We start from the raw sequence: 21,154 nt of genomic DNA, 5'->3' as shown, positions 1-21,154 counted from the left end.
AAAAAAAAAAAAAAGGAAAGAAAAGGGAAAAGATAAGGAAAAGGAAGGAAAGGAAAGGGGGAAAAAGCCCTGCTTACCCTCGGAGCTGTCCAACAGCTATTCGGGCTGCCCTGTGAAGTAGGAAGCTGGAAGCGAACTATTATACGAAAGTTTCATAGAAAACTTGAATGGTCATTGTAAAGGGAATCTGTTTTAGAGGAATTTATTAACTTGGGGGTAGTTGGACTAAAAAAACTTTAATGTTTCTTCCCAGTGTTTAGATTCTTTAACCTTGTCTTGAGAAAAGTAATTTTAGAAGTATAAATAACAAAAAAGGAAGTTACTTCTGCCCAGACATAACAAATATGTTTCATGCAGAAATCATTATCTCCAAATGTAACTATTTTTTCTTCTGCTTAGTCATTGTTTCCTCTCAAAGTTCTGCATAGAAAAGATGATAGCAAAATTCCATAGTATTTATTTACCCGTTGCTTTTGTAGAAACAATCAGTATTTAAAAGGCACAAAACACACTAATAGGTTTAAGACCATCTAAAAAAAAGTGATGAAAGATAGGTTTCGTTTTTACTGTTTTAATACCTTTATGGTTAAATAAGACTGCTCTAATTAACTGAGTTCAAATTGTTATCCTAAAATTACCTTGTAATGAACTTCCATTTACCTCATGATCTCTTATAGGCACGATTCATCACTTTTGAAACAGTTTCCAATGAGAAGTGGTAATCTAGGAATTATCATTTCAGTTTCCTTGTTCTAATCAATTTATAGTAATATATGAATGTGAATTTGAGATGGATTTTCTTTTCAAGTTTTTCTAATTAGCAGTATTTTATCAAACAGCGGGTATATTTTATTGTTGTTTTTGATTCCCTTTAAATAGAACCACCTCAGATTAATGGATCTGAAGAACCTGGAGAGATATCAGTAATTGTTAACAACCCACTTGAACTCACCTGCATTGCTTCTGGAATTCCAGCCCCGAAAATTACCTGGATGAAAGATGGTCGGCCCCTTCCACAGACAGATCAAGTACAAACTCTAGGAGGAGGGGAGATTCTTCAGATTTCTAGTGCTCAGGTAAGTGTCACAGTTCACACAGTTATTTTAGGTTATAAACTCACTTGCTAATATATGAGAATTGTTGAAGAAGTTATGTTTTGGAATACAAATATATCACAGATTTTAGTAACTTTAGCAAGGGTAGATCGGTTCTATGATATGCACGACTGGGTAACTTGACTGAAAGGAAGACAAAGAAATATCATATTAAACTCTGAAGAAAGTAAAATACCTTCTCATTAATTTTTTCAAGTTTTCACAGTACTGTAAGTGCTGGTATATTTCCCAAAGTTCTTTCCTGTGCTATGTAGCCCTTTATGTAACCTGCAAAAGGCAATCTGACATACATATATATGTGGCTTCAAAGTGCACTTTTGGTCTCCAAAATGAACTAGCAGACATAAAAGTTTGAAGAGACACAATTTTTCAAATAATAATAAGTTCAGCAAAACTGATTCATTTAGTTTATGTTTAAGGAAATTGATCAGAAATGTGAATATGTTAAAGAGAAGCATGTCTGGGATGTCTTATTGTAAAAATTATCTATTCTACTAATAAAGGTAAACCTCATATTACAAATATTCTCCATCTGAGCCCTCATGCCCTCATTTGTAAACAGGCGATAAAAACGGTAATAATAATACCTAACTCATACACTTGGGGATTTAAAGATTTTATCTAACATGATGTGCTTAGATATAGTAAATGCTTTAAAAAAGAGCTAGATGGGATTTTTGTTGCTGCTGCTGTTGCCCTTTGAATGTAAACTAACAAATTATTTAAGCATATTTTGTTAGCATTTTAACTAAGAAAAGAGGAAGGAAGGGAGGCTGGACGAAGAGAGCAAAGGACTGTAGGTTGTCTGCTATGTCCGTGCTGTGTTCAGCTCTGGGCTCGCTGTCACACCCACCACCCTCCTGACAGCTCTGTGAGGCAGAGTCCGTAGCCCCATCCTGTGCATCTGGAGACAGGCACAGAGAGATTAAGTACTTGGCTGCCAAGTACTCACTGTTGCTCAGTGATGGGGCTCGTTCTCAGTCTTGGGTCTGGTTGGAAGCCCGGCCAGTAGACCTGAGCACGGTTTCCAGCGCTACGGTGCACGTCCTTCCATTCCCCTCTTCTCACTCCATTCCAGACATCGCAGTAACTTAGAGAAAAGTCAGATTAAACTCTGTCAAACCACTCACGGAATCAAAACCCTTGAATGATATAATTTCAACAGACAAAAAAAGAAAGCGAAAGAATTTTGTGACATTAGAAACAGTGTGGCGACAGGAAAGTGCGGAATAGAAGCCAAAATATAAACAAATACTGTACCGATAGATAAAGCTTGAAAGGGAAGTTCCAGCCATAGTACAGAAGGTCTTAAAGGCAAGAATGAAAAGTTAAGTTACAGGAAAACAAGATGAAGGCCTCACAGAGTTGCGGTCCTCAACCCCCTGGCCGTGGACCGGTACCAGTCGGTGGCCTGTTAGGGTCCCACTGCAGAGATACGCCCCACCCACCCACCCACTACTGGTCTGTGGAAAAATTGTCTTCCATGAAACTTAGGAAAGCTGGGGGTTGCGCCCACACAGCAGGAGGTGAGCGAGCAAAGCTTCGTCTGTGTTTACAGCTGCTCCCCATCACTCACATCGCCACCTGAGGTCCGCCTACCTCCCCACGCCACATCCCCCGAAAAATTGTCTTCCGTGTAACTGGCCCCGGGTGCCAAAGAGGTTGGGGACCACTGTCATAGAGTGTTAAATGATGACCACATCCCCCACGTGTTTTAGCTATTGTTGAGAATTCGTAAGACATGTCTCAACCTTTAAGAAGTTTCCAGTTTTCAAGGGAAAGTGAAAATACAGTACACAAAAGTATAATTAAATATGAAACAATAATAGGACCATTAAAAACAGCATTGACATAGAAAATGAAATATGATCAAGTCCCAAGACTGATTTTGGTTCCTCTGCTGTGTTTCCTCTGTGTTTTCATAGCATTTTACATATACTTCTGTTATAATACTTACAACATTATATTTTACTTAGCTGAACTTTGTCTCTTTATATAGTTTTCTGCAACATATAGTTATGCCTGGCACATAATAGGTGTGGACAATTTGCAAATTCCAAATTCCAATTGTAGAGAAAAGAATTTCCTAAAGTATCTTTTATGAAACACTAGCTCAGTGATTTATTCCAAGGGGCAAGGTGACCATTCTATGACCAAATAGATTTGGAAAACCTTATATCCTATACACTACTCTCCTTTATGAGCCACAATGCATGTCAACAACTCTGCAAAATCTTACTCTAAAGACACCTGCTTCACTATAATTTTTAAATACCCTAGTAACAAAATACACTTTAGAAACTGTAACTGTAAATAACTGTAACTATTTCCTGGAGTAAGCAAAATTTAAGAGTAGTGAGAGTTCAAATTTGGTGAAGACAAGGCAAATGAGGGCGATAATGTCAATTGGAAATGAACAGAGTTGGGAGAAAAGAGTTAGTTTTAGAGGTTTTAAAGATATGATGAGAATTCAGAAATTATTCTCTAGGAATCGTTACATCATTTTTTAATTCTTACTTGAATGACTACGTGAGAGCTGTTCTTCTAAAATTGTGTTTATGTATTTTTCCAAACATTCTAGTGTTAAGTTTTTACAAAGTTTTTGTAGCCTACCAAAAAGTTTTTCCATTACCTATAAAGTCAGTTTTGAATGTAAGAATTTTAAACATTCCAATATTCTAGGAATGTTCAAGTAGTACAATAAACAAAAACAGGATTTTTCTACTTTTCCAAAATATATTCTTCACAGTAGTAAGATCACCTGTTTTCCAGACTATGCTCCACAGGTACCTAAGCATGGATTGCGTCTACACAATGTCAATCATATGAATGAAGACTGACTTCCAGTGGAAACCATGCAGGGGGATTTTTAAAGAAATGATTTTGGCTGTAATCAGATAATATTAATAGTAGATTCTGCTGTCAGTCTGACCCTATTTATAACAAATTACATATTACAACCCCTTTGTTTTGTCATGTATATTAAAGATAGAGCCAAGATGTGGTATTAATGTGTTTGATTTTAGTATTCTGATATTTTATTTACCTGCTTATTTATTTAATAAACATTTCATTTTCTTCAAGAAGGCTTCAAATGAACTCAGCCTGCAATTTAAACCCACGAATATATATTTCTTCCACAAATGTTGAGTATGTGGTCTGTCATGTATGGTGCTAGGTCTATATCTGCCTTTTCTGGTATCATTAAATATACCTAACTCGCAAATATTCTTAAATCAAATACTGAAACCCTGTTAAGACATGGGTTTGCATATAATACAGATGCCAATCAATGCTCAATATCAAAATGCTAACTACAAGCACAATAATTAAAAGTTTGTTTTATGATTTTAACATAAAATAATTTTATGTTTAATGATATCTTGCTTTTTATGTGGGTATTTTTATATTCACTTCATTTTTTCATTCATTTTTACATAAATAGCTGCTGGATATTTATTCTCATCACCAAAACTAATATGTTAACATTATGTAATTCACTTATTTGGGTTTTGTAGGTGGAGGATACGGGAAGATATACGTGTCTGGCATCCAGTCCTGCAGGAGATGATGATAAAGAATATTTAGTGAGAGTGCATGGTAAATTTGACAAAATGTCCTACAGTCCATCATACACACACTTAATTAGAAGCTATAATTTACAGAACATGGGGCAACTCCATAGCACATCACAAGATATGTTTATAAATTAGAAAATAGGTATATTGTAAATCTGATTCTTAATTTGACTGATCAAGTGCTCTTTGGGGATAGTTCAAGTGATTTTTTTTGAGTTATATAAATTATGATGAGGAGAATAAAAATAATCTGTAATCTCACAACATAGATAAAACTTTTTTGCACATAAATGTTTTGTCACAAAAATGTGATCATATTGTGTATATATGTGTATGTATATATTCTGTACATATAGTATTTAACTTGCTTTTTATCTTAATGGTATGGAGAATGTATTTTCATGTCAATAAATATATTTTTATAACATCGTTTTTAGTAATTGCATAGTGTCCCATTTTACTCCCCATTTTTGGATATTTAGGCTGTTTCTATATTTTCACCAATATGAACAACACTATTGTAGATATCTTGGTATATACATGTTGGCCTGTTCCCTTTATTTTGAGACATTTCTGTAAGTACAGTTGCTTGGTTACACCATGTGTATATGCACACACACATACTTTTAAAGATGTTGAAGCTTATTGCCAAATTACTTCCTAAAAAAGTTGGGCCAATCAGACTCTGTCCAAAACTGCTTTGACATAGAAATGGGAATTACTCTTCATGGGGAGGAATATTTGAAAAACTAAACTGAAGATCTTTGTTTCATTCTCATAGCCTAAATGACTAGGCAGTGCAAACTGTCTGGGATTTAAGTACCCCTGCAGTCCCAAACGCAAATTAGACCTGCCATTAATTGACACATAAAGTCTGTATATAAAAGTCACAAAAAGTCCCCAGTGGAGGCACCAGACTTTAGGCAATCTAAAATATCTGTTAAAAAAAAAAAGGGAAAAATGAAAATGTTCGTATTTTTTGCTAAAAAATAAAGTCACAAAAATACATTTTTGTATATTAAGAAAAGTATATATACATTTCTGAATATTACCATGGGTACTCCTTGATTTGGTAGTTTTAAAATCTTATGTTCAGAAAAAATTATTACCAAGTGTAGAGCCTGGACAAGGGACCCCTTCTTTGGGCCTTAGTTTCTTTACCTGTCCAATGGTGATTATAATGTGATTATATTATAATACTTATCCTGTCATTCATGCAGTTGTTGGAAGGATTTCATTACTTAATGTATGTGAAAGTGCTGAATAAGGTAAAAAAAATTCCACTGTTTATAATTATCTGCACTATAAATTAAATGAGTAATGTTTTAAGTTTATGCGTCTTGTTTCATATAACAGAACCAACATTTGTTGAACACGTATGATAATTCAGATCTTTTACATCTCCTTTTTTGAAATCCTTTAACATATTTCTTCTCATACCTAGTTCCCCCTAATATTGCTGGAACTGATGAGCCCCAGGATTCCTCCGTGTTACAGAACAGACAAGTGACATTGGAATGCAAATCGGATGCAGTGCCCCCACCTGTGATTACTTGGCTCAAAAATGGAGAACGGTTACAGGTAAATCTTTTGCTAAATTCCACAGATTCCTTTTTTGAGACAAACAAAAAATTAGCTGTGGATCCTTTGCTAGGTAGACAAAACCAAATAACATCAGGCTACTAGTTATTCAACATTGCAGAGGTGGACACAGGGTCTTTTAATCAGCTTTGTTTTCTCAGCCTTTGCTGGGACAGTATTTGGTTATGGGTCAAAAGAAAGGTATTTAGATCATGATACTCTGGAAACTGGCCCAGGTATATAATTTCCTGGTGCCCATGGATTCAAGACCTATTTGGAGCACTCAGTTATTTCTAAACTTAAGAAGGAAGAAATCCTCAGAGTGTCAAAATAACAGAACTGTCCTGCCACGTCTCCAGGGTGAACTCATCTTTTACTGACTTTCTCTGGTCTAAACTTGGACCTCAGGAGTGACCCGAGAAATCTGTGTAATACCCATGGATACCGGGTGTCTGGGACTGGAGTCCTCAAAGAACCAGCTACTGGCTCTCTGAAGCTTTCCATGCTCAGGCAGTACCTATCTGCTGTCACAGAGTGTCACAGCCCAGGATCTTTAGTAGCCTTTCAGCGCTGGCTGAAAGCTTTGGTGTGGACTCCCAGTAGTTAGTTACTTATCATTTTTTTTCTTCTTTGTTCTTCTTTATACTATTATCGTAACCTACACTGTGTTTCTAGCAGTTAATTATTAAAGCAGTTATGTCCCCAAACACCGAAGGCGTAAAGACTTCCACAACCACCAAACCACACAAAGACCAAACAGGGAGAGACTGGGTTCTGAGAGTTGCTTACATGCTAAATCATCATGCGTATCATTTAACCCTTCCGTGCTTCAGCTTCTCTATTTATTGTGTGCCTGCTATGATGCCAGGCACTGTGATCGCTACTGAGAATAGTCTTGACTCTCAAGGTGCTCACAGACTATCTGAAAAGACAGAGAGGTAAGTCAAAGATTCGAGAATGAATACTACCAATGAATTGTGTGTTAGGGGGATGTACTGCATTTTATAGAAACAGAGGGGAGAAGCAAATAACTCAGACCAAAGGGTAAGGAACAGCCCAGGGAAGCCTCTTAGAAAGGGTGAGTTCAGTTTTAAAGAATAGTTATGTATTAGGTGAGAGGGGGTAAGAAAGGGATTCTAATCACAGGTAATGGCATATTCGAAGCCATTACAAGAAAAGGAATGCTGTAGTTCTGAGAACTGCGTAGTTTGTTACGGCTATAGTAGACCTTGATTAAAATTCTTTGATGGTTCCCCATAGATTTCAGGATTCTGGTTAAACTACCCAGTTTTGCTCACAAGGCCCTTCATACTCTGACTTTCCCTCCATAGTCTCACCTCCCAAGCACCTCACTCTGGAGCATTAGGAGGGAAGGTAAGGACTGAGCGAATGTCGATGACGGAGAAGTCTAAGGCTGATCCCAGATGTGACCAAGTGATGTCAGTACTAGGGAACGGTGGGTTCACCAGTGATGAAAAAAGATGAGTTCGGGTTTAGATATTTTAAGTTTGAATTATCTATATAATTCAGTATCTATATAATCAAGGAGAGATTCTAGAAATCATTAAAAAATACTGGTCCATATTTTATCCAAAAAAAGGCTTTGATTCGGTAGTCCATATTGCCCCCAAAAGTAAAGTCTTTGATGTGTTATCCTCATAGTATAAACCACTGTTGAAGTCATAAGTTTTTATGAGGTTGACCAGAAAACACAGAGTACGAGAAGACCAGTTAAATGAAAATAAAGCTCTAAGCAACAGTGATACTTACAAGGTGAGCAATGGAAAAATAAAAGATGAATGGGACCAAGAAGGAGGACTGAGAAAGATAGGATTAAAAGTAGGAGACATTGGTGTACTCAAAGCCAAAGAAAAGAGAGGGATTGGTTAACAGAGCCCACATGCGGTACACATTAAGTTGTGTTCATTGGCTTTGGCAATATATCGAGGTGATTAAAGATCTGAGCAATGGTTCTTCAATAGAGTGACCAAAGTAGAAGACAGATTATAGTTGTTTGGGAAATTAGTAGGAGAGGAAGTAGAAAGAAGTGTGGACTATTCTTTAAAGATAAAAGAGATTTTTATATGTTTATTTGCTGAAAAAAAAGAGTTTTGAGATATGGGAAAGAGAGAGAGAGAGAGAGGTGTCTAGTGCAAGGTGTACTGGATCGGGGAGGAATGGGACCCAGGACACAAGTGAAGAAATTAGCCTTGGCCAGAGGAGTCGATCATTTTGTGCAGAGATGGGGAAATAGAAAGGAAGGTTGTATTCATATCCAAGGTGGGAGGAGGAGAGAATTGCAGAAACAGGGCTTCAATGTTCTCAGCGGAACAGGAAGCAAGGTCTTCAGCTAAGAATGAGGTTCTATCTGAGAAGAGAAGTAAATTTGGAAGAGTGGAAAAATGGAAAGGAAACCAGAGAAAATTGTGGTGAGACAATAAGTTAGGAGAACTTACTGATACTCATGTAAGAAGGACATTGTTCAAATCACTCTGAAAGCTTTTATTAGCCTAAAATCCTGCTAGACCCATATAAAAGTTAAAAATTAAAATGTTTCACAGAACTTAACATCTATATTTAAGAAATCACTTATTGTCTTCAGAGGTAACATAATTTTTTCACTACTAGCTCCAATAGCAATGAAAGGCCTAGAGAAAACATGTGAACTTTTAAAATAAATGGACCTGAACTACGTATTTTAGTGTGAACATTTTTTTTTTCATTAGAAATATGTATCTATCTGAGACAGAGCCTGTGTGGTAGAGAAATCTTATTTGGGATATTCTCGAAATGCTTCCATTTTAGACACAACCAGAGAATACCAATCTTTGATGCTACCTGACATTTTTAATAATTTTTTAATAATGAACATCATACATTATAATTTATTCTAAAATACTTGTTTACATCCATCTCCTCAATTACATTTAATAACAGAGATTAGGTTTCATTATGCTATATTTTCATATAGACACAAAATAAATGCTTAAAAAATATTTGTAGACCAAAATAGTTTATTTGCTTACTTTAAAAGATGTTAGAAGGTAATGTTTTCTCTAAGTTATCCAAAGTTAATTTGTTAGTCAGGAAGCTTTCAGTTGTAAGTGACAGAATTTAAACTCAAACCAGCTTAAGTGAAAAAAAAAAAAAAAGGGAAATTTATAGGCTACAATAATCGGTGAATTTGGACTTTAGACATTGCCAGATCCAGAGCCTCTAATTATGTAAAGAAGCATCTGTGTTCTTTCTGTGAATCTCAACTCTACTTGGTTTGTCTTAGACTCAGGGCAAGCAGTCCCTACGTAATAAGACTGCCACCAGGCTTGTGTCATCCTCGCAACCTGTGATTCTAGTAAGAACATCGTGCCTTTCCCCCAACACTGCCAGCAAAGTCCCGAGGAGGACACCGACAGGCCTGACTTGAGTCACTTGCCCATTCTTGAGTGGGTCACTGTGTCCAGGGGAATCAGGGACACTGCTTGTGTCCTTGACTTAACTGCACACATTGAAATAGTTCTCAGGGTTTTTTGTCACCATAATAATTGTGGGGGGAGCGGACAAGGCATGCAGGCAGAAAGCAACTCTACAGTTCACTGTAGTTACTTTTGATGCTATAAAATAATATTTTATTCTCTTTTCCTGACATTTACATGGTAAATTTTACTTGTTGAATCTAGGCAACACCTCGGGTTCGAATCCTATCTGGAGGGAGATACTTGCAAATTAACAATGCAGATCTAGGTGATACAGCCAATTATACCTGTGTTGCCAGCAACATTGCAGGAAAGACTACAAGAGAATTTATTCTCACTGTAAATGGTAAGAAAAGTTATTCATTCACAATTGAAAAATGTAACCGGAGCATTCAGAGATTATACTTTTTTTCATGAGCATACTAAATGAAGCCTTGTAGTTATCATATTTCTTTTGAAAAAGACAACTTGTTGTATTTCTATGAGAGCTACATTGCAAATTAACTCAATTTCACAAAAAACATAACTAGAGATACATTACTCTATCTTAGAGGATAATACATGTCCAGTTGTTCTCAGTGTATCATGATGTTTTGTGTTATCAAGATCACAACTATTGAGGAAGTGAATACATTAAATCTCTGAATGACACATGGCCCATCATTTAGTTCGCCTTTATTGATGTGGCTTGAGAATATGTATGTGCTAGACAGAGACTGTCCTTGGACTGTAATTTTCTTAAATATAATGTCTAAATACCAAAATTTGCCAAAATTCAGGAAGATAATATAGACTTTTCCCCAAAATATTCCCTTTGGATTTTTAATATATAAAATTTTACAGGATATTGGGTGACCCACACAACTGATATCCCTAATGCTAAAATTAAAATCCAGGCCCTCTATTCCCACAGGAACTCAACGATTAATAAAATGCATGCTCTGAGACTTGCATGATTAATCACAGATGTGCTCTTTGTTAAAACAGCCCACTTTCTGTTCTTTATTTAAAGTGAAGTTGTTCCAGTGTTAACATTCTCTGACCGTTATTTGGCCAACGAGAAATAAGAAATATCATCTTTAATTTGCATCAAACCAGAGCTGATTTTTATTTAAGCCTCTCCCACAGAGAGCCAGATTTCCTACACCATATCAGGGATTTAAAATTCCCTTTCCCATCTACCCTTTATTTTTATACCCAAAGTACCTTGAGTAAGACTTCAGGAATTAAACCTCAATTCTATTTATACTAACCTAGATTAATATAGACAAAGCTGCACATTTGACTCAAAGCTCATGTTGTATTACATCTTCAGGGTCTTAGTTCAGGCTATGTTATTTAGTATAACTGAATTTTTTCATGTGCATCTCTTGTTCAGTTCCTCCAAGCATAAAAGGTGGCTCCCAGAGTCTAGTCATTCTCTTAAGTCAGTCAGCTATATTGGAATGCGTTGCTGAAGGTGTCCCAGCCCCACGGATAACATGGAGAAAGGATGGAGCTGTTCTAGCTGGGAATCATGCAAGGTAACAATTTTGGAAAAGGATGAAAAATACTGTAAGAACCAAAATATAAATCCTTGCATCTTTTTTCCAGTGCATTATTTTGATCTTGTTATGTTGAGAATTAGTCATTTCATCTTAATATGAGAATCAAAATTTCATGTTTTAAAAACATCATTCCTAAGGCTTATGTCTAAATAATGACTGTAAACCATCCAAGATCATAAGCCCATCTGCAATGTGCCTTTGCATCGTATCCTTTTCTTCAGCCAAGAGTGTTATAAATATATGTCATCTGAAACAGGAAAAAGACTGAAAATGGATTTCATCAAGTCTTTAAAATTTCTCCCAGTCAAAATGTGAATAATCAAAAAGGCTGATTCAGGAAGCTTCACTTGTGATTTTTCTTGTAGATACTCTGTCTTGGAAAATGGATTCCTTCATATTCAATCAGCGCGTGTCACCGACGCGGGGCGGTATTTGTGTATGGCTACCAATGCTGCTGGGACAGGCCGCAGGCGAATAGATCTACAGGTCCATGGTAAATATACCTTTATAAACAACATCCAGTCTTTGTATCAAATGCTCCTTGATAGCCTAAATGAGTGAGGTCACGAAGACCTTGACACTAAGAGCTATTTAAGCATTTTACATTGTATTATGGACAGTCACATCCATGTTTCTCCTCACTATAGTTAACATCATCACAGCACTATTAACATTCACAGAGCCTTGCTGTGTTCATGACTATGAGGCAAGTTCCATCGACAAATTTCAGTTCAGCAGAAATACGTCAAATGGCACACTATTTGCTAAATGTGTTTTCCTCTCATTTGGTGATATTGTTTTAGTTCCTCCATCCATTGCTCCTGGTCCTACCAACATAACTGTAACAGTAAATGTTCAAACTACTCTGGCTTGTGAGGCTACTGGGATACCAAAACCATCAATCCATTGGATGAAAAATGGGCATCTTCTTAATGTGGATCAAAATCAGAATTCCTACAGGTAAGGATAAATTAATTGAAAAATCCCACCTACTATTTAGAAACATTTTTTAAAATACTCAACATTTTAATTCTATCAATGAGGGCAGCAAATATATAAAGCACAACAAATTAATTAATATAGAGAGAGAATTTTTTTTCCGTAATATGGAATTAGTTTTTCAGCCTAAAATCTTTTTCTGAATTATAGGTGCAACCTTTCCATACACAAACCCTGTGGATGACTGTCAGTGAGGTCTACAGGATTAGATTTATTTGTTTATCACCTTTTGGAATTTTATAAAGACAAAGGATAAAAACATCATTTGATATAAAAGCAAAACTATTCTGTAAAAATAAATACAAGCTTTAGTTGTAAAATAAAAATCAAATTTTATGGCTTGAAATACAATGTAGATATTTGGCAGCATGTGGGGAGAGAAAACAGTATTTTATCCAATTTTTTTAATTGCTACAGCTTTACTACTATAGCTCATAACATGGCAATGTCAGTTTTTCAAAGCCTAAACTTTAAATAAGTAAGAATTTCTGATCCTTTAGGTGAGCATCATTTTTGATAATTTCAATTGAGCTAATAGTTATCCTGTCAAGCGATTTGCCATAGTACTAAAAACAAATGCCCTCTTAGGTCCGCTGTGACGAAAATCAATTCTGATGTACCAGGAAATGTGAAACTAGGAGTGCTGCAGTTGAAATTCTATCATTTCTCTCTTTCTCACCCTTTTCATCTTTTGGCATTGGGAGTTCAGTGGCTTGAAAGTATACACAGTGTGGGAAATGTGCCATGCTCTTGAGTGAAAAAGCATATCAAATATGTTTCCATGAAATCAAATCATTTCTATTGTGTCAGTGCACAGTTTGAACTAAGAGAATAGATATTTTAATTTATATTTACTTTTAATCATGTATGTGTATTTACTAAACCTTGGCGGCCCGATCCCCAAGTGTGGCCCCTTAACTGAATCCAAACTTCCCAGGACAAATCCCTTTATTAAAATTTGGATTCAGTCGAAAGGATGTACTCAAGGATCCGGAAGGACACATGTGGCCCCAAAGCCACAGGTTCAGGTTCCCCACCCCAAGGATCCAGATTGCTTTAATTTTGAATTGATATTTTATATATATAAAATTATCATTTATATAAATTTATGGGGTATACGTGCAATCTCATTACATGCATAGATTGCATAATGGTCAAGTCAATCTTTTAGGGTATCCATCACCTGAATAATATATCTTGTGCCCATTGAATGATTTCTTATCCTCCACCCCTCCCACCCCCTCACCCTTCTGAGTGTGTGTGTGTGTTTGTGTATATATATATTTATACATATATGTAAATAAATAAAATGCATCTCCAAGGTAGCCATCACATTTAAGGAAACATGTGAAGCAGGAAAAGGAGTGAGATAGACGAACCTGCAGTCACCCATCTTTCAATGGAAATAATCAAATACCAATCTGCAAAGTTATTGTTAAATTTAAAGATAATTTATGTGAAGCATTTGAGATGGTTCCAGGAATGTATTCAATACTCAATAAACAGTGGCCATCATCGTTGCGCTGTATTTCTCCCAGGAGAGCAAGGTTGATCATTATATAAACATTCAGAAAATGCAAGATTCCCTCCAGACAATCCTACCAACCAACTGCCTCCTGTAAATATCCAGTTTCAGGCCCTATTAACCCTGCTATATAAACTTAAAATCTAACGCACAAAGTTTGCATCAGAGAAATGATGCTCATTCTAACATACAGGAGGAGTTCATATGAATTCTGTCAGTTTTCAACATGGTACCCCGTTGAACCAACTGGAGAAATTTATGAAATCCTATATATAGTATCTCATGCTTTGAAATCTGTCTTCTAGGCTTCTTTCTTCAGGTTCACTAGTGATTATATCTCCTTCTGTGGATGACACTGCAACCTATGAGTGCACTGTGACAAATGATGCTGGAGAGGATAAGAGAACCGTGGATCTCACTGTCCAAGGTAGAACTGGCTCACAGCCTGGATTGCAAGTTATTATAATGCTATCTCTTCATCATTCCCCTGCTTCACAGGAGAGTTTCCTTTCCTGTTTACCTAACATTTACTTTCAGAGCAGAAAGAGGAAAAGGTATGATAAGACTTGGGAAATCTGTAAGGCTTAGAAACGTGTAGTTTTTTTCTTTTTGTTGTTACTGTTTTAGTTCCACCTTCCATAGCTGATGAGCCTGCGGACGTCCTAGTAACCACGCATGCCCCAGCAGTAATCACCTGCACTGCTTCAGGAGTTCCATCTCCCTCGATTCACTGGACTAAAAATGGGATAAGACTGCTTCCCAGAGGAGATGGCTATAGAATTCTATCCTCAGGTAAGACCGAGCCCAGCGATTCCATCTATTGATTGAATTAGTTATTAATGGGTGGCCTTACCTGGCATTTTGTTATACCAAAATAAGAGAATGAAATATGCATGTATTTCTGGACTTAAGCATCTGGAAAAAATGCAATTAGAGTAGGAAGGGGAGCTAGGGAAAGGAAGAGAAAAAAAAGAAGTCTGGAAACAAAATAGCAAATAATATCGTAAGACTGATACAAATATAATAAGCATTACCCCTGGTATTTATGTGTATATTTACTAAACCTAAGGTTTAACAAATTCTTTCGTTACCTGTGAATGAACCACACTTCTTTCATTAGCGAAATACAATGCCTCTTCATTTATCAAACATGTAGTACCTAAGACAGGCTATATATATAGTCTAAAAGTTTTTGAGACTATAAAGCTAAGACAGGGTTCTGTTTCAAGGCTTTTAAAACTGAGTGGATAAGGCAAGGCTGTGTGATTAAGTGCTATGAAGGAAAATTTTTTATCGTGGTAGTAACCATCATTTATACAATTTATAGCACTGAGGAGGAAAAAAATAATTCATCTAAATGAAAGTGTGGTGATTTACATTGGTATTTCTGAAAACTTATTCTGCACTGGGGAGGTACACTAGAAATAAACTAAAGTAGCAACTAATATCCTGGGACTTTATGAGTATGTGTATATTATTCTAAGAGAATTGGTTTATTTCTTCAATAGAAAGGAAATAGAGGAAGATTTATTCTCAGGATGCAACTTTGCTTTCAGTGCAAAGTATTTAGGCTTTCTTGGAAACCTGTGTAGATTGGTAGCAATTTAAATCATAACATAGAAGTTAACTGCTCTATAGCACAAAGTATTATGCTAAGAAAACAGTTTGGAACTTTCTCAAAATGTTAAACAGAGTTACCTTAAGACCCAGCAACTCCATTCCTAGGTATGTACCCAAGAGAAATGAAAACATATGTCTGCACAAAGACTTGTATGCAAATGTTCATATAGCATCATTCACAATAGCCAAAAAGTGGGAACAATTCAAATGTCCATCAACTGATGAATGGATTAAACAAAATGTGCTATATCCACACAATGGAATTCTATTTGGCAATAAAAAGGAACAAAATATTGACACATGCTACAACATTTGAATCTCGAAAACATTATGCTCACAGTGAAATAAGTTAGACACAAAATACGACATACTGTGTGATTTCATTTGTATAAAGTGTTCAGAAAAGGCAAATCTATAGAACCAGAAATTATTAATAGATTAGTGGTTTCTTTCTGGGGTGATGGAAATATTCTATAACAAAATTAGATTTTGGTGATAGTTGCACGACTCTGTAAATGTACTGGAAATCATTGAATTATGCATTTAAATGGGTGACTCTTATGATATGTAAATTATACCTCAATAAAGCTGTTAATAATAATAATCAAGTACTGTGCTAGGCACTTCAGGGGATACAAGTATGAATATAAGCCAAGCACCACTATGCTAGGTACAGAAACACACAAAACAATGAAAGAGGCATAATTCATTGAACGAGAAAAATAAGGATACACTATACATTAAAACTTTTTTATTTTTAGGAGCAATTGAAATATTTGCCACCCAATTAAACCATGCTGGAAGATATACTTGTGTCGCTAGGAATGCAGCCGGTTCTGTTCATCGACATGTGACCCTTCATGTTCAAGGTATGGAAGGTTATTTTATTCATTAAAACCTTGCTGGGTTTGGGGTTTTTTGTTTTGTTTTGGGGGTCTTTTTTAGTCATGTTTATTCTTGAAAGATGGTACTGTCTAGAGCTGTGAATCATAATAATATCTTGGGAATACAAAAGCCTGGAAAATATTTTTCAATAGATTAAAAAAGGCACACAGGCCAGGCGCGGTGGCTCACGCCTGTAATCCTAGCACTCTGAGAGGCCGACGCGGGTGGATTGTTTGAGCTCAGGAGCTCGAAACCAGCCTGAGCAAGAGTGAGACCCCATCTTTACCAAAAATAGAAAGAAATGATCTAGATAACTAAAAATATTCAGAAAAAATAAGCCGGGCATGGTGGCACATGCCTGTGGTCCCAGCGACTCGGGAGGCAAGAGGATCGCTTGAGCCCAGGAGTTTGAGGTTGCTGTGAGCTAGGCTGACGCCACGGCACTCACTCTAGCCAGGGAAACAGAGTGAGACTCTGTCTCAAAAAAAAAAAAAAAGGCACACAGCTGAAAAACCACTCAAAAACAACCTCACAATTATTTTTCTTTTTGGATTTTTATAATCTGTTCCTGCTTCTAGTCTTCCAATGGATTTCTTCTAATGGAAACTGGCTATAATAGCAAGATTCAAAGAATGTAAGGTGGCCAATATTCACTTTTTTCTTGGACAGTCAAATCACTGATATTTTGGAATTATGAATTTGGGTATATTTAAACTCACACTACAGTAGACATTCCTACCACTAACCAGTGAGTGCGACTGATCATATTTTATAGAGCCTCCAGTCATTCAGCCCCAACCAAGCGAACTAGATGTCATTCTAAACAATCCCATTTTATTACCATGTAAAGCAACAGGAACACCCAGTCCTTTCATTACTTGGCAAAAAGAAGGCATCAATGTCATCACTTCAGGTACCTACCACTGTTTCTATCAGGCACATTCATTGTTTTATAATTCAGAAGTCAGTGTGATTTTTTTAAATGACAATAAAAATTCTTTTTACTCTGCTTTTGTAACTGTGATGTAGGCAAAAGCCATGCAGTTCTTCCTAGTGGTGGCTTACAGATCTCCAGAGCTGGCCGAGAGGATGCTGGCACTTACATGTGTGTGGCTCAGAACTCAGCTGGCACAGCCTTGGGCAAAATCAAGTTGAATGTCCAAGGTACCTAAATAATTCGTCTCTGTGTTCAATTCAAAAATATTTGTAACAATGTATAACAAATATTCATATATCTAAAATGATTATGCTGCTGTTTCCTCATAGTTCTCAATGTTCTTAATTTGCATTAACCTATTTGTTTTTCCATTACCCTTATGAAGAAGGAAGTTTAACGTGTTTTATTTTGTTTGCCATTGTTGATATAAGAAAACTAAGGCATGCCATAGTATTTTGAACTTCTGTGGATCTGCATTTGGTACTCTATTTCATTGTAGTATGTATTTAAAGTGATTTTTAAAATTATTGTTTCTATATACTACCTTGGATACATTATGAAACACCGGATTATAATGTCCACTTAAAAAATCATAACTGCAGTTAAACCAACTTGATGGAAAAAAATTATTCTCAAGAAAAGGCAGGGTATTTTCATATTTTCTCATATAACTGGTATTTTCTTGATATAATTCCCGTATCTTGCGTGTATTGCTTCTGTGAATAAGTGATCTAATAATAGGTTTCAAGCTACTGAATTTGAATCAGCTGATTTTGAATTTCTTTGTAAGTGTGATTTTCCTATGGTGAATTAATGAATACAGCAAAGCTCACTTTTCTGCATATTGTAAATCTAATTTCTTTGTATTTTTCAATGTTTATTCTAACTGAAAATACGTTACAGAGCGTTACAGACATGATCCTTCTTTCATGGTTTTAAGCTCTAATGGGGAAGGAAAAACTTAAACTATCAAATAAATGAAATGGTGATAAATTTGATACATGCTATGTAGAGGAAAATCAAAAGCCGTGATGGAGAATAATCAGGATACTTGGGGACCACTTTAGATTAATGGTTAGGGAAGGCTTCTCTGAAGGGGTAACATTTCAGCTGACACCTGATTAGTGAGCTAGGATAAGCCCTGGGCAGGTTCGTGGAGCGTCCAAGGGAGAGAAAACAGTACGTGCAGTGGCCCCGGTGCAGGAAACAGCGAGGAAACAAAGTACGCCGGTGTGGCTAGACAGTGGCAAGCAAGTGAAAGGTAAACAAAGCATGAGGGTTATCAGAAAAGTAGGCAGGGCTAGTGCATGGATGACCCAACGTACCATAAGAAACTTGGATTTTATTCTCTGTGCAAGGGAAGCTTTCGAATTGTTTGTCAGGACTCTGATTTGGTTTTAGGAAGACCTCTTTTGCTGTTATATAGATAATTGTTTAGAGAAAAGTCAAGACTAGAGCTAGAAGAACTGTCATCTGGACAGGGTGTTATGATCCCAAAGTGGGGGTGGGGGTGTGAATTGCTGGAGTGAAGGAGAAAAGTGATGGATTTAAGATGTTTTCGGAGATGTGATTGACAGGATTGCCGGTGAAATGGGAGGTAAGGAAGACAGAATCGTTAATGATGTTTCTTGGGCTTCAGGCTTGAGCTAGTAAGCAAATGATAGTGCCATTTGGGAATTCAGAGGGAAGAACTGGTTTTGGAAGAAGCAAACCATGATTTCTGTTAATCATATTAAATATTTGAAACTATTAGAAAGACTACTGGAGATGTCAAGTAGAGAACTGAATATGTATGAATTCGGAGCTCATAGGAGAAGTATAGTCTAAGATAAAAATTTGATAGTAATCAGTCTTAAATTCATGAGACTGAATGAGATCACCTAGGAAAAGAGAATATGGACAGAAAAGATTGCTAAGGACAAAGTCCCAAGACAGCGCATTGTTTAGAGGTCTGAGAAAGGAGAGGATTCGGGAAAAGAATACAAAGGAGAGGGCAGATATGTCAGAGAAATCTAGATCAAGGCTAGTGGAGGATGGCGTTTTAAGAAGGGAGTGGACAGCTACGTTGAACGCAATTGAGTAGCACAAGTAGGACGAGAACCCAAAAGTATTGATTGGTTCCAGAAACACAGAAGTCAAGTAAAAGAACAGTTTAAGATTTGAGGGATTTTTTTTCCTTCATTAAATAATTAAAATGATTGATATGAGAACAATTAAGGGACAAAGAAACACATTAAACAACTAAAAGCATTTCAACATTCCGAAAGCAACCAGAGATAATTGTGTGCTCCAGAAGCATGAAATTCTGAATAGACTATCTCCTGGAAGATACAGTATGTAATGGGAAGCAAAAAGTCAACCATGTAATTTCGGTTGCTGTGTTGCTATGCTAATGTTGATATGATTATTCATAATTATTTCACATGCTTTTTTATGATGGTGCATAAGACTCGATAGAATAGGCTAATACCTAAGTGTGATCAGCCTGCTGTACATACTTGGAAGGGAAATCCTTATCATAAGCCCTTTTACAGGTTTCTGAAGAAGTGGGAAGAGTTTTACTTGTACAGTTATTTTCCATTATCTATTTATTTATTCATTCACTCAAATAATACTTCAGTAAATATGGCCAATGTATATAATACACCATGCTAAGCTCTGTAGGAAATACACGAGTAAAAGTATCTTTGAGCAGCTGAATATTTTCCAAAACTTGAGCAAGACTATTTTGGAAGTTTAAGTACCTAAAGTGAATTACACAATTCATGTATTTTAAAGAAAATACTTATGTTGAAACAGCCCAAACTTTCCAGACATGCAAACCCTCATGAATATATGTTTATCTCCTCATCTAAAATTGACTATCACTTATATTTATTTGTTAACTATATAGAGACTAATTTTCTGAAATGGGCTCACTAAAGTTTATGTTCCAGTGAAAGCAAACTATAGTGATCCTTTTTTGATGGTATGATAGAAGTCAGAATTTTGTTTCTTATCAGTGTTCACTCACTTTTCTAGAGCAGTACTGTGGTGTAGAATTTGTACACTCACTCAGGCTTTTAAGATAAGATTTGAACTTTGTATCTTTTAGTTCCTCCAGTCATTAGCCCTCATCCAAAGGAATATGTTAGTGCTGTGGACAAACCCATCATGCTATCGTGCGAGGCAGATGGCCTCCCACCACCGGACATCACATGGCATAAAGACGGGCAGGCAATCGTGGAATCAATCCGCAGGCGCGTCCTCAGCTCTGGCGCTCTGCAAATAGCATTTGCTCAGCCCGATGACGCTGGTCAGTATACGTGCATGGCCGCCAACGTGGCAGGGTCGAGCACCACGAGCGCCAAGCTCACCGTGCATGGTAGGTTGTTTAACATGCATTATTTCAGTTTGCTACTTTACCACAGCAAAGAGAAAAGACCAGCATGAGCAAATATGATGGAAATCAAAACCATGAAACCCAGCAATCCAGTGTGTGTTGGGGGGGTGCGGGTGCACCTCCCCTTCAGATCTATTTTCCGTAGGCTGTGTTTATGTGTGTGTGCACATAAGTGTGTGAGAGAGAAAGAGAGATTGTATTAATACCGCCAGGATAATTAATGTGTTGCCAATAATCCCCTCTTACTGTGATTACTTGGATCTGTGCTTGGCTTATGAGGAGTCCGTTTGTGTTTTGTGACTCTTCTCCTTTACTTCTCAAGCTTCAGGTCACCTCGGCTCAGAACTATCATAATATGACGACATTATATAGTATAATGGGACTTGGAGGTCTATTTGATTCATTATTTTAAAATAGCAAAGTATTCACAAGTATATTTTTATAACAGAAAAAATATTTTTTCCTTTGTATTAAGACAACTGGCAAAATCTCTAAAGATCAACACTGAAATA

The 21,154-nt window shown here is 36.5% G+C and overlaps 1 protein-coding gene across 1 annotated transcript in view; it reads left to right on the top strand.

The window, feature by feature from the left end:
• The window catches only part of LOC105813186 (hemicentin-1), a gene marked incomplete at its 5' end in the record, with an annotated part of 108,069 nt that overhangs the window by 9,850 nt on the left and 77,065 nt on the right, over positions 1–21,154 (top strand). Inside the window, 13 exons of the mRNA XM_012647828.1 lie at positions 880–1,076; positions 4,634–4,715; positions 6,138–6,274; positions 9,952–10,093; positions 11,126–11,270; positions 11,660–11,787; positions 12,098–12,254; positions 14,124–14,245; positions 14,446–14,610; positions 16,200–16,307; positions 17,099–17,236; positions 17,353–17,487; positions 20,355–20,624. Of these exons, the coding sequence (XP_012503282.1) occupies positions 880–1,076; positions 4,634–4,715; positions 6,138–6,274; positions 9,952–10,093; positions 11,126–11,270; positions 11,660–11,787; positions 12,098–12,254; positions 14,124–14,245; positions 14,446–14,610; positions 16,200–16,307; positions 17,099–17,236; positions 17,353–17,487; positions 20,355–20,624 (1,926 nt within the window). The remainder of the gene's footprint in view (positions 1–879; positions 1,077–4,633; positions 4,716–6,137; positions 6,275–9,951; positions 10,094–11,125; positions 11,271–11,659; positions 11,788–12,097; positions 12,255–14,123; positions 14,246–14,445; positions 14,611–16,199; positions 16,308–17,098; positions 17,237–17,352; positions 17,488–20,354; positions 20,625–21,154) is intronic.

This window comes from Propithecus coquereli, unplaced genomic scaffold, assembly GCF_000956105.1.
Source record: "Propithecus coquereli isolate 6110/MARCELLA unplaced genomic scaffold, Pcoq_1.0 Scaffold270, whole genome shotgun sequence".
NCBI classification, from domain to species: domain Eukaryota; kingdom Metazoa; phylum Chordata; class Mammalia; order Primates; family Indriidae; genus Propithecus; species Propithecus coquereli.
Note: the sequence above shows the minus strand (reverse complement) of the source record. Positions and strands in the feature narration are given on the sequence as shown.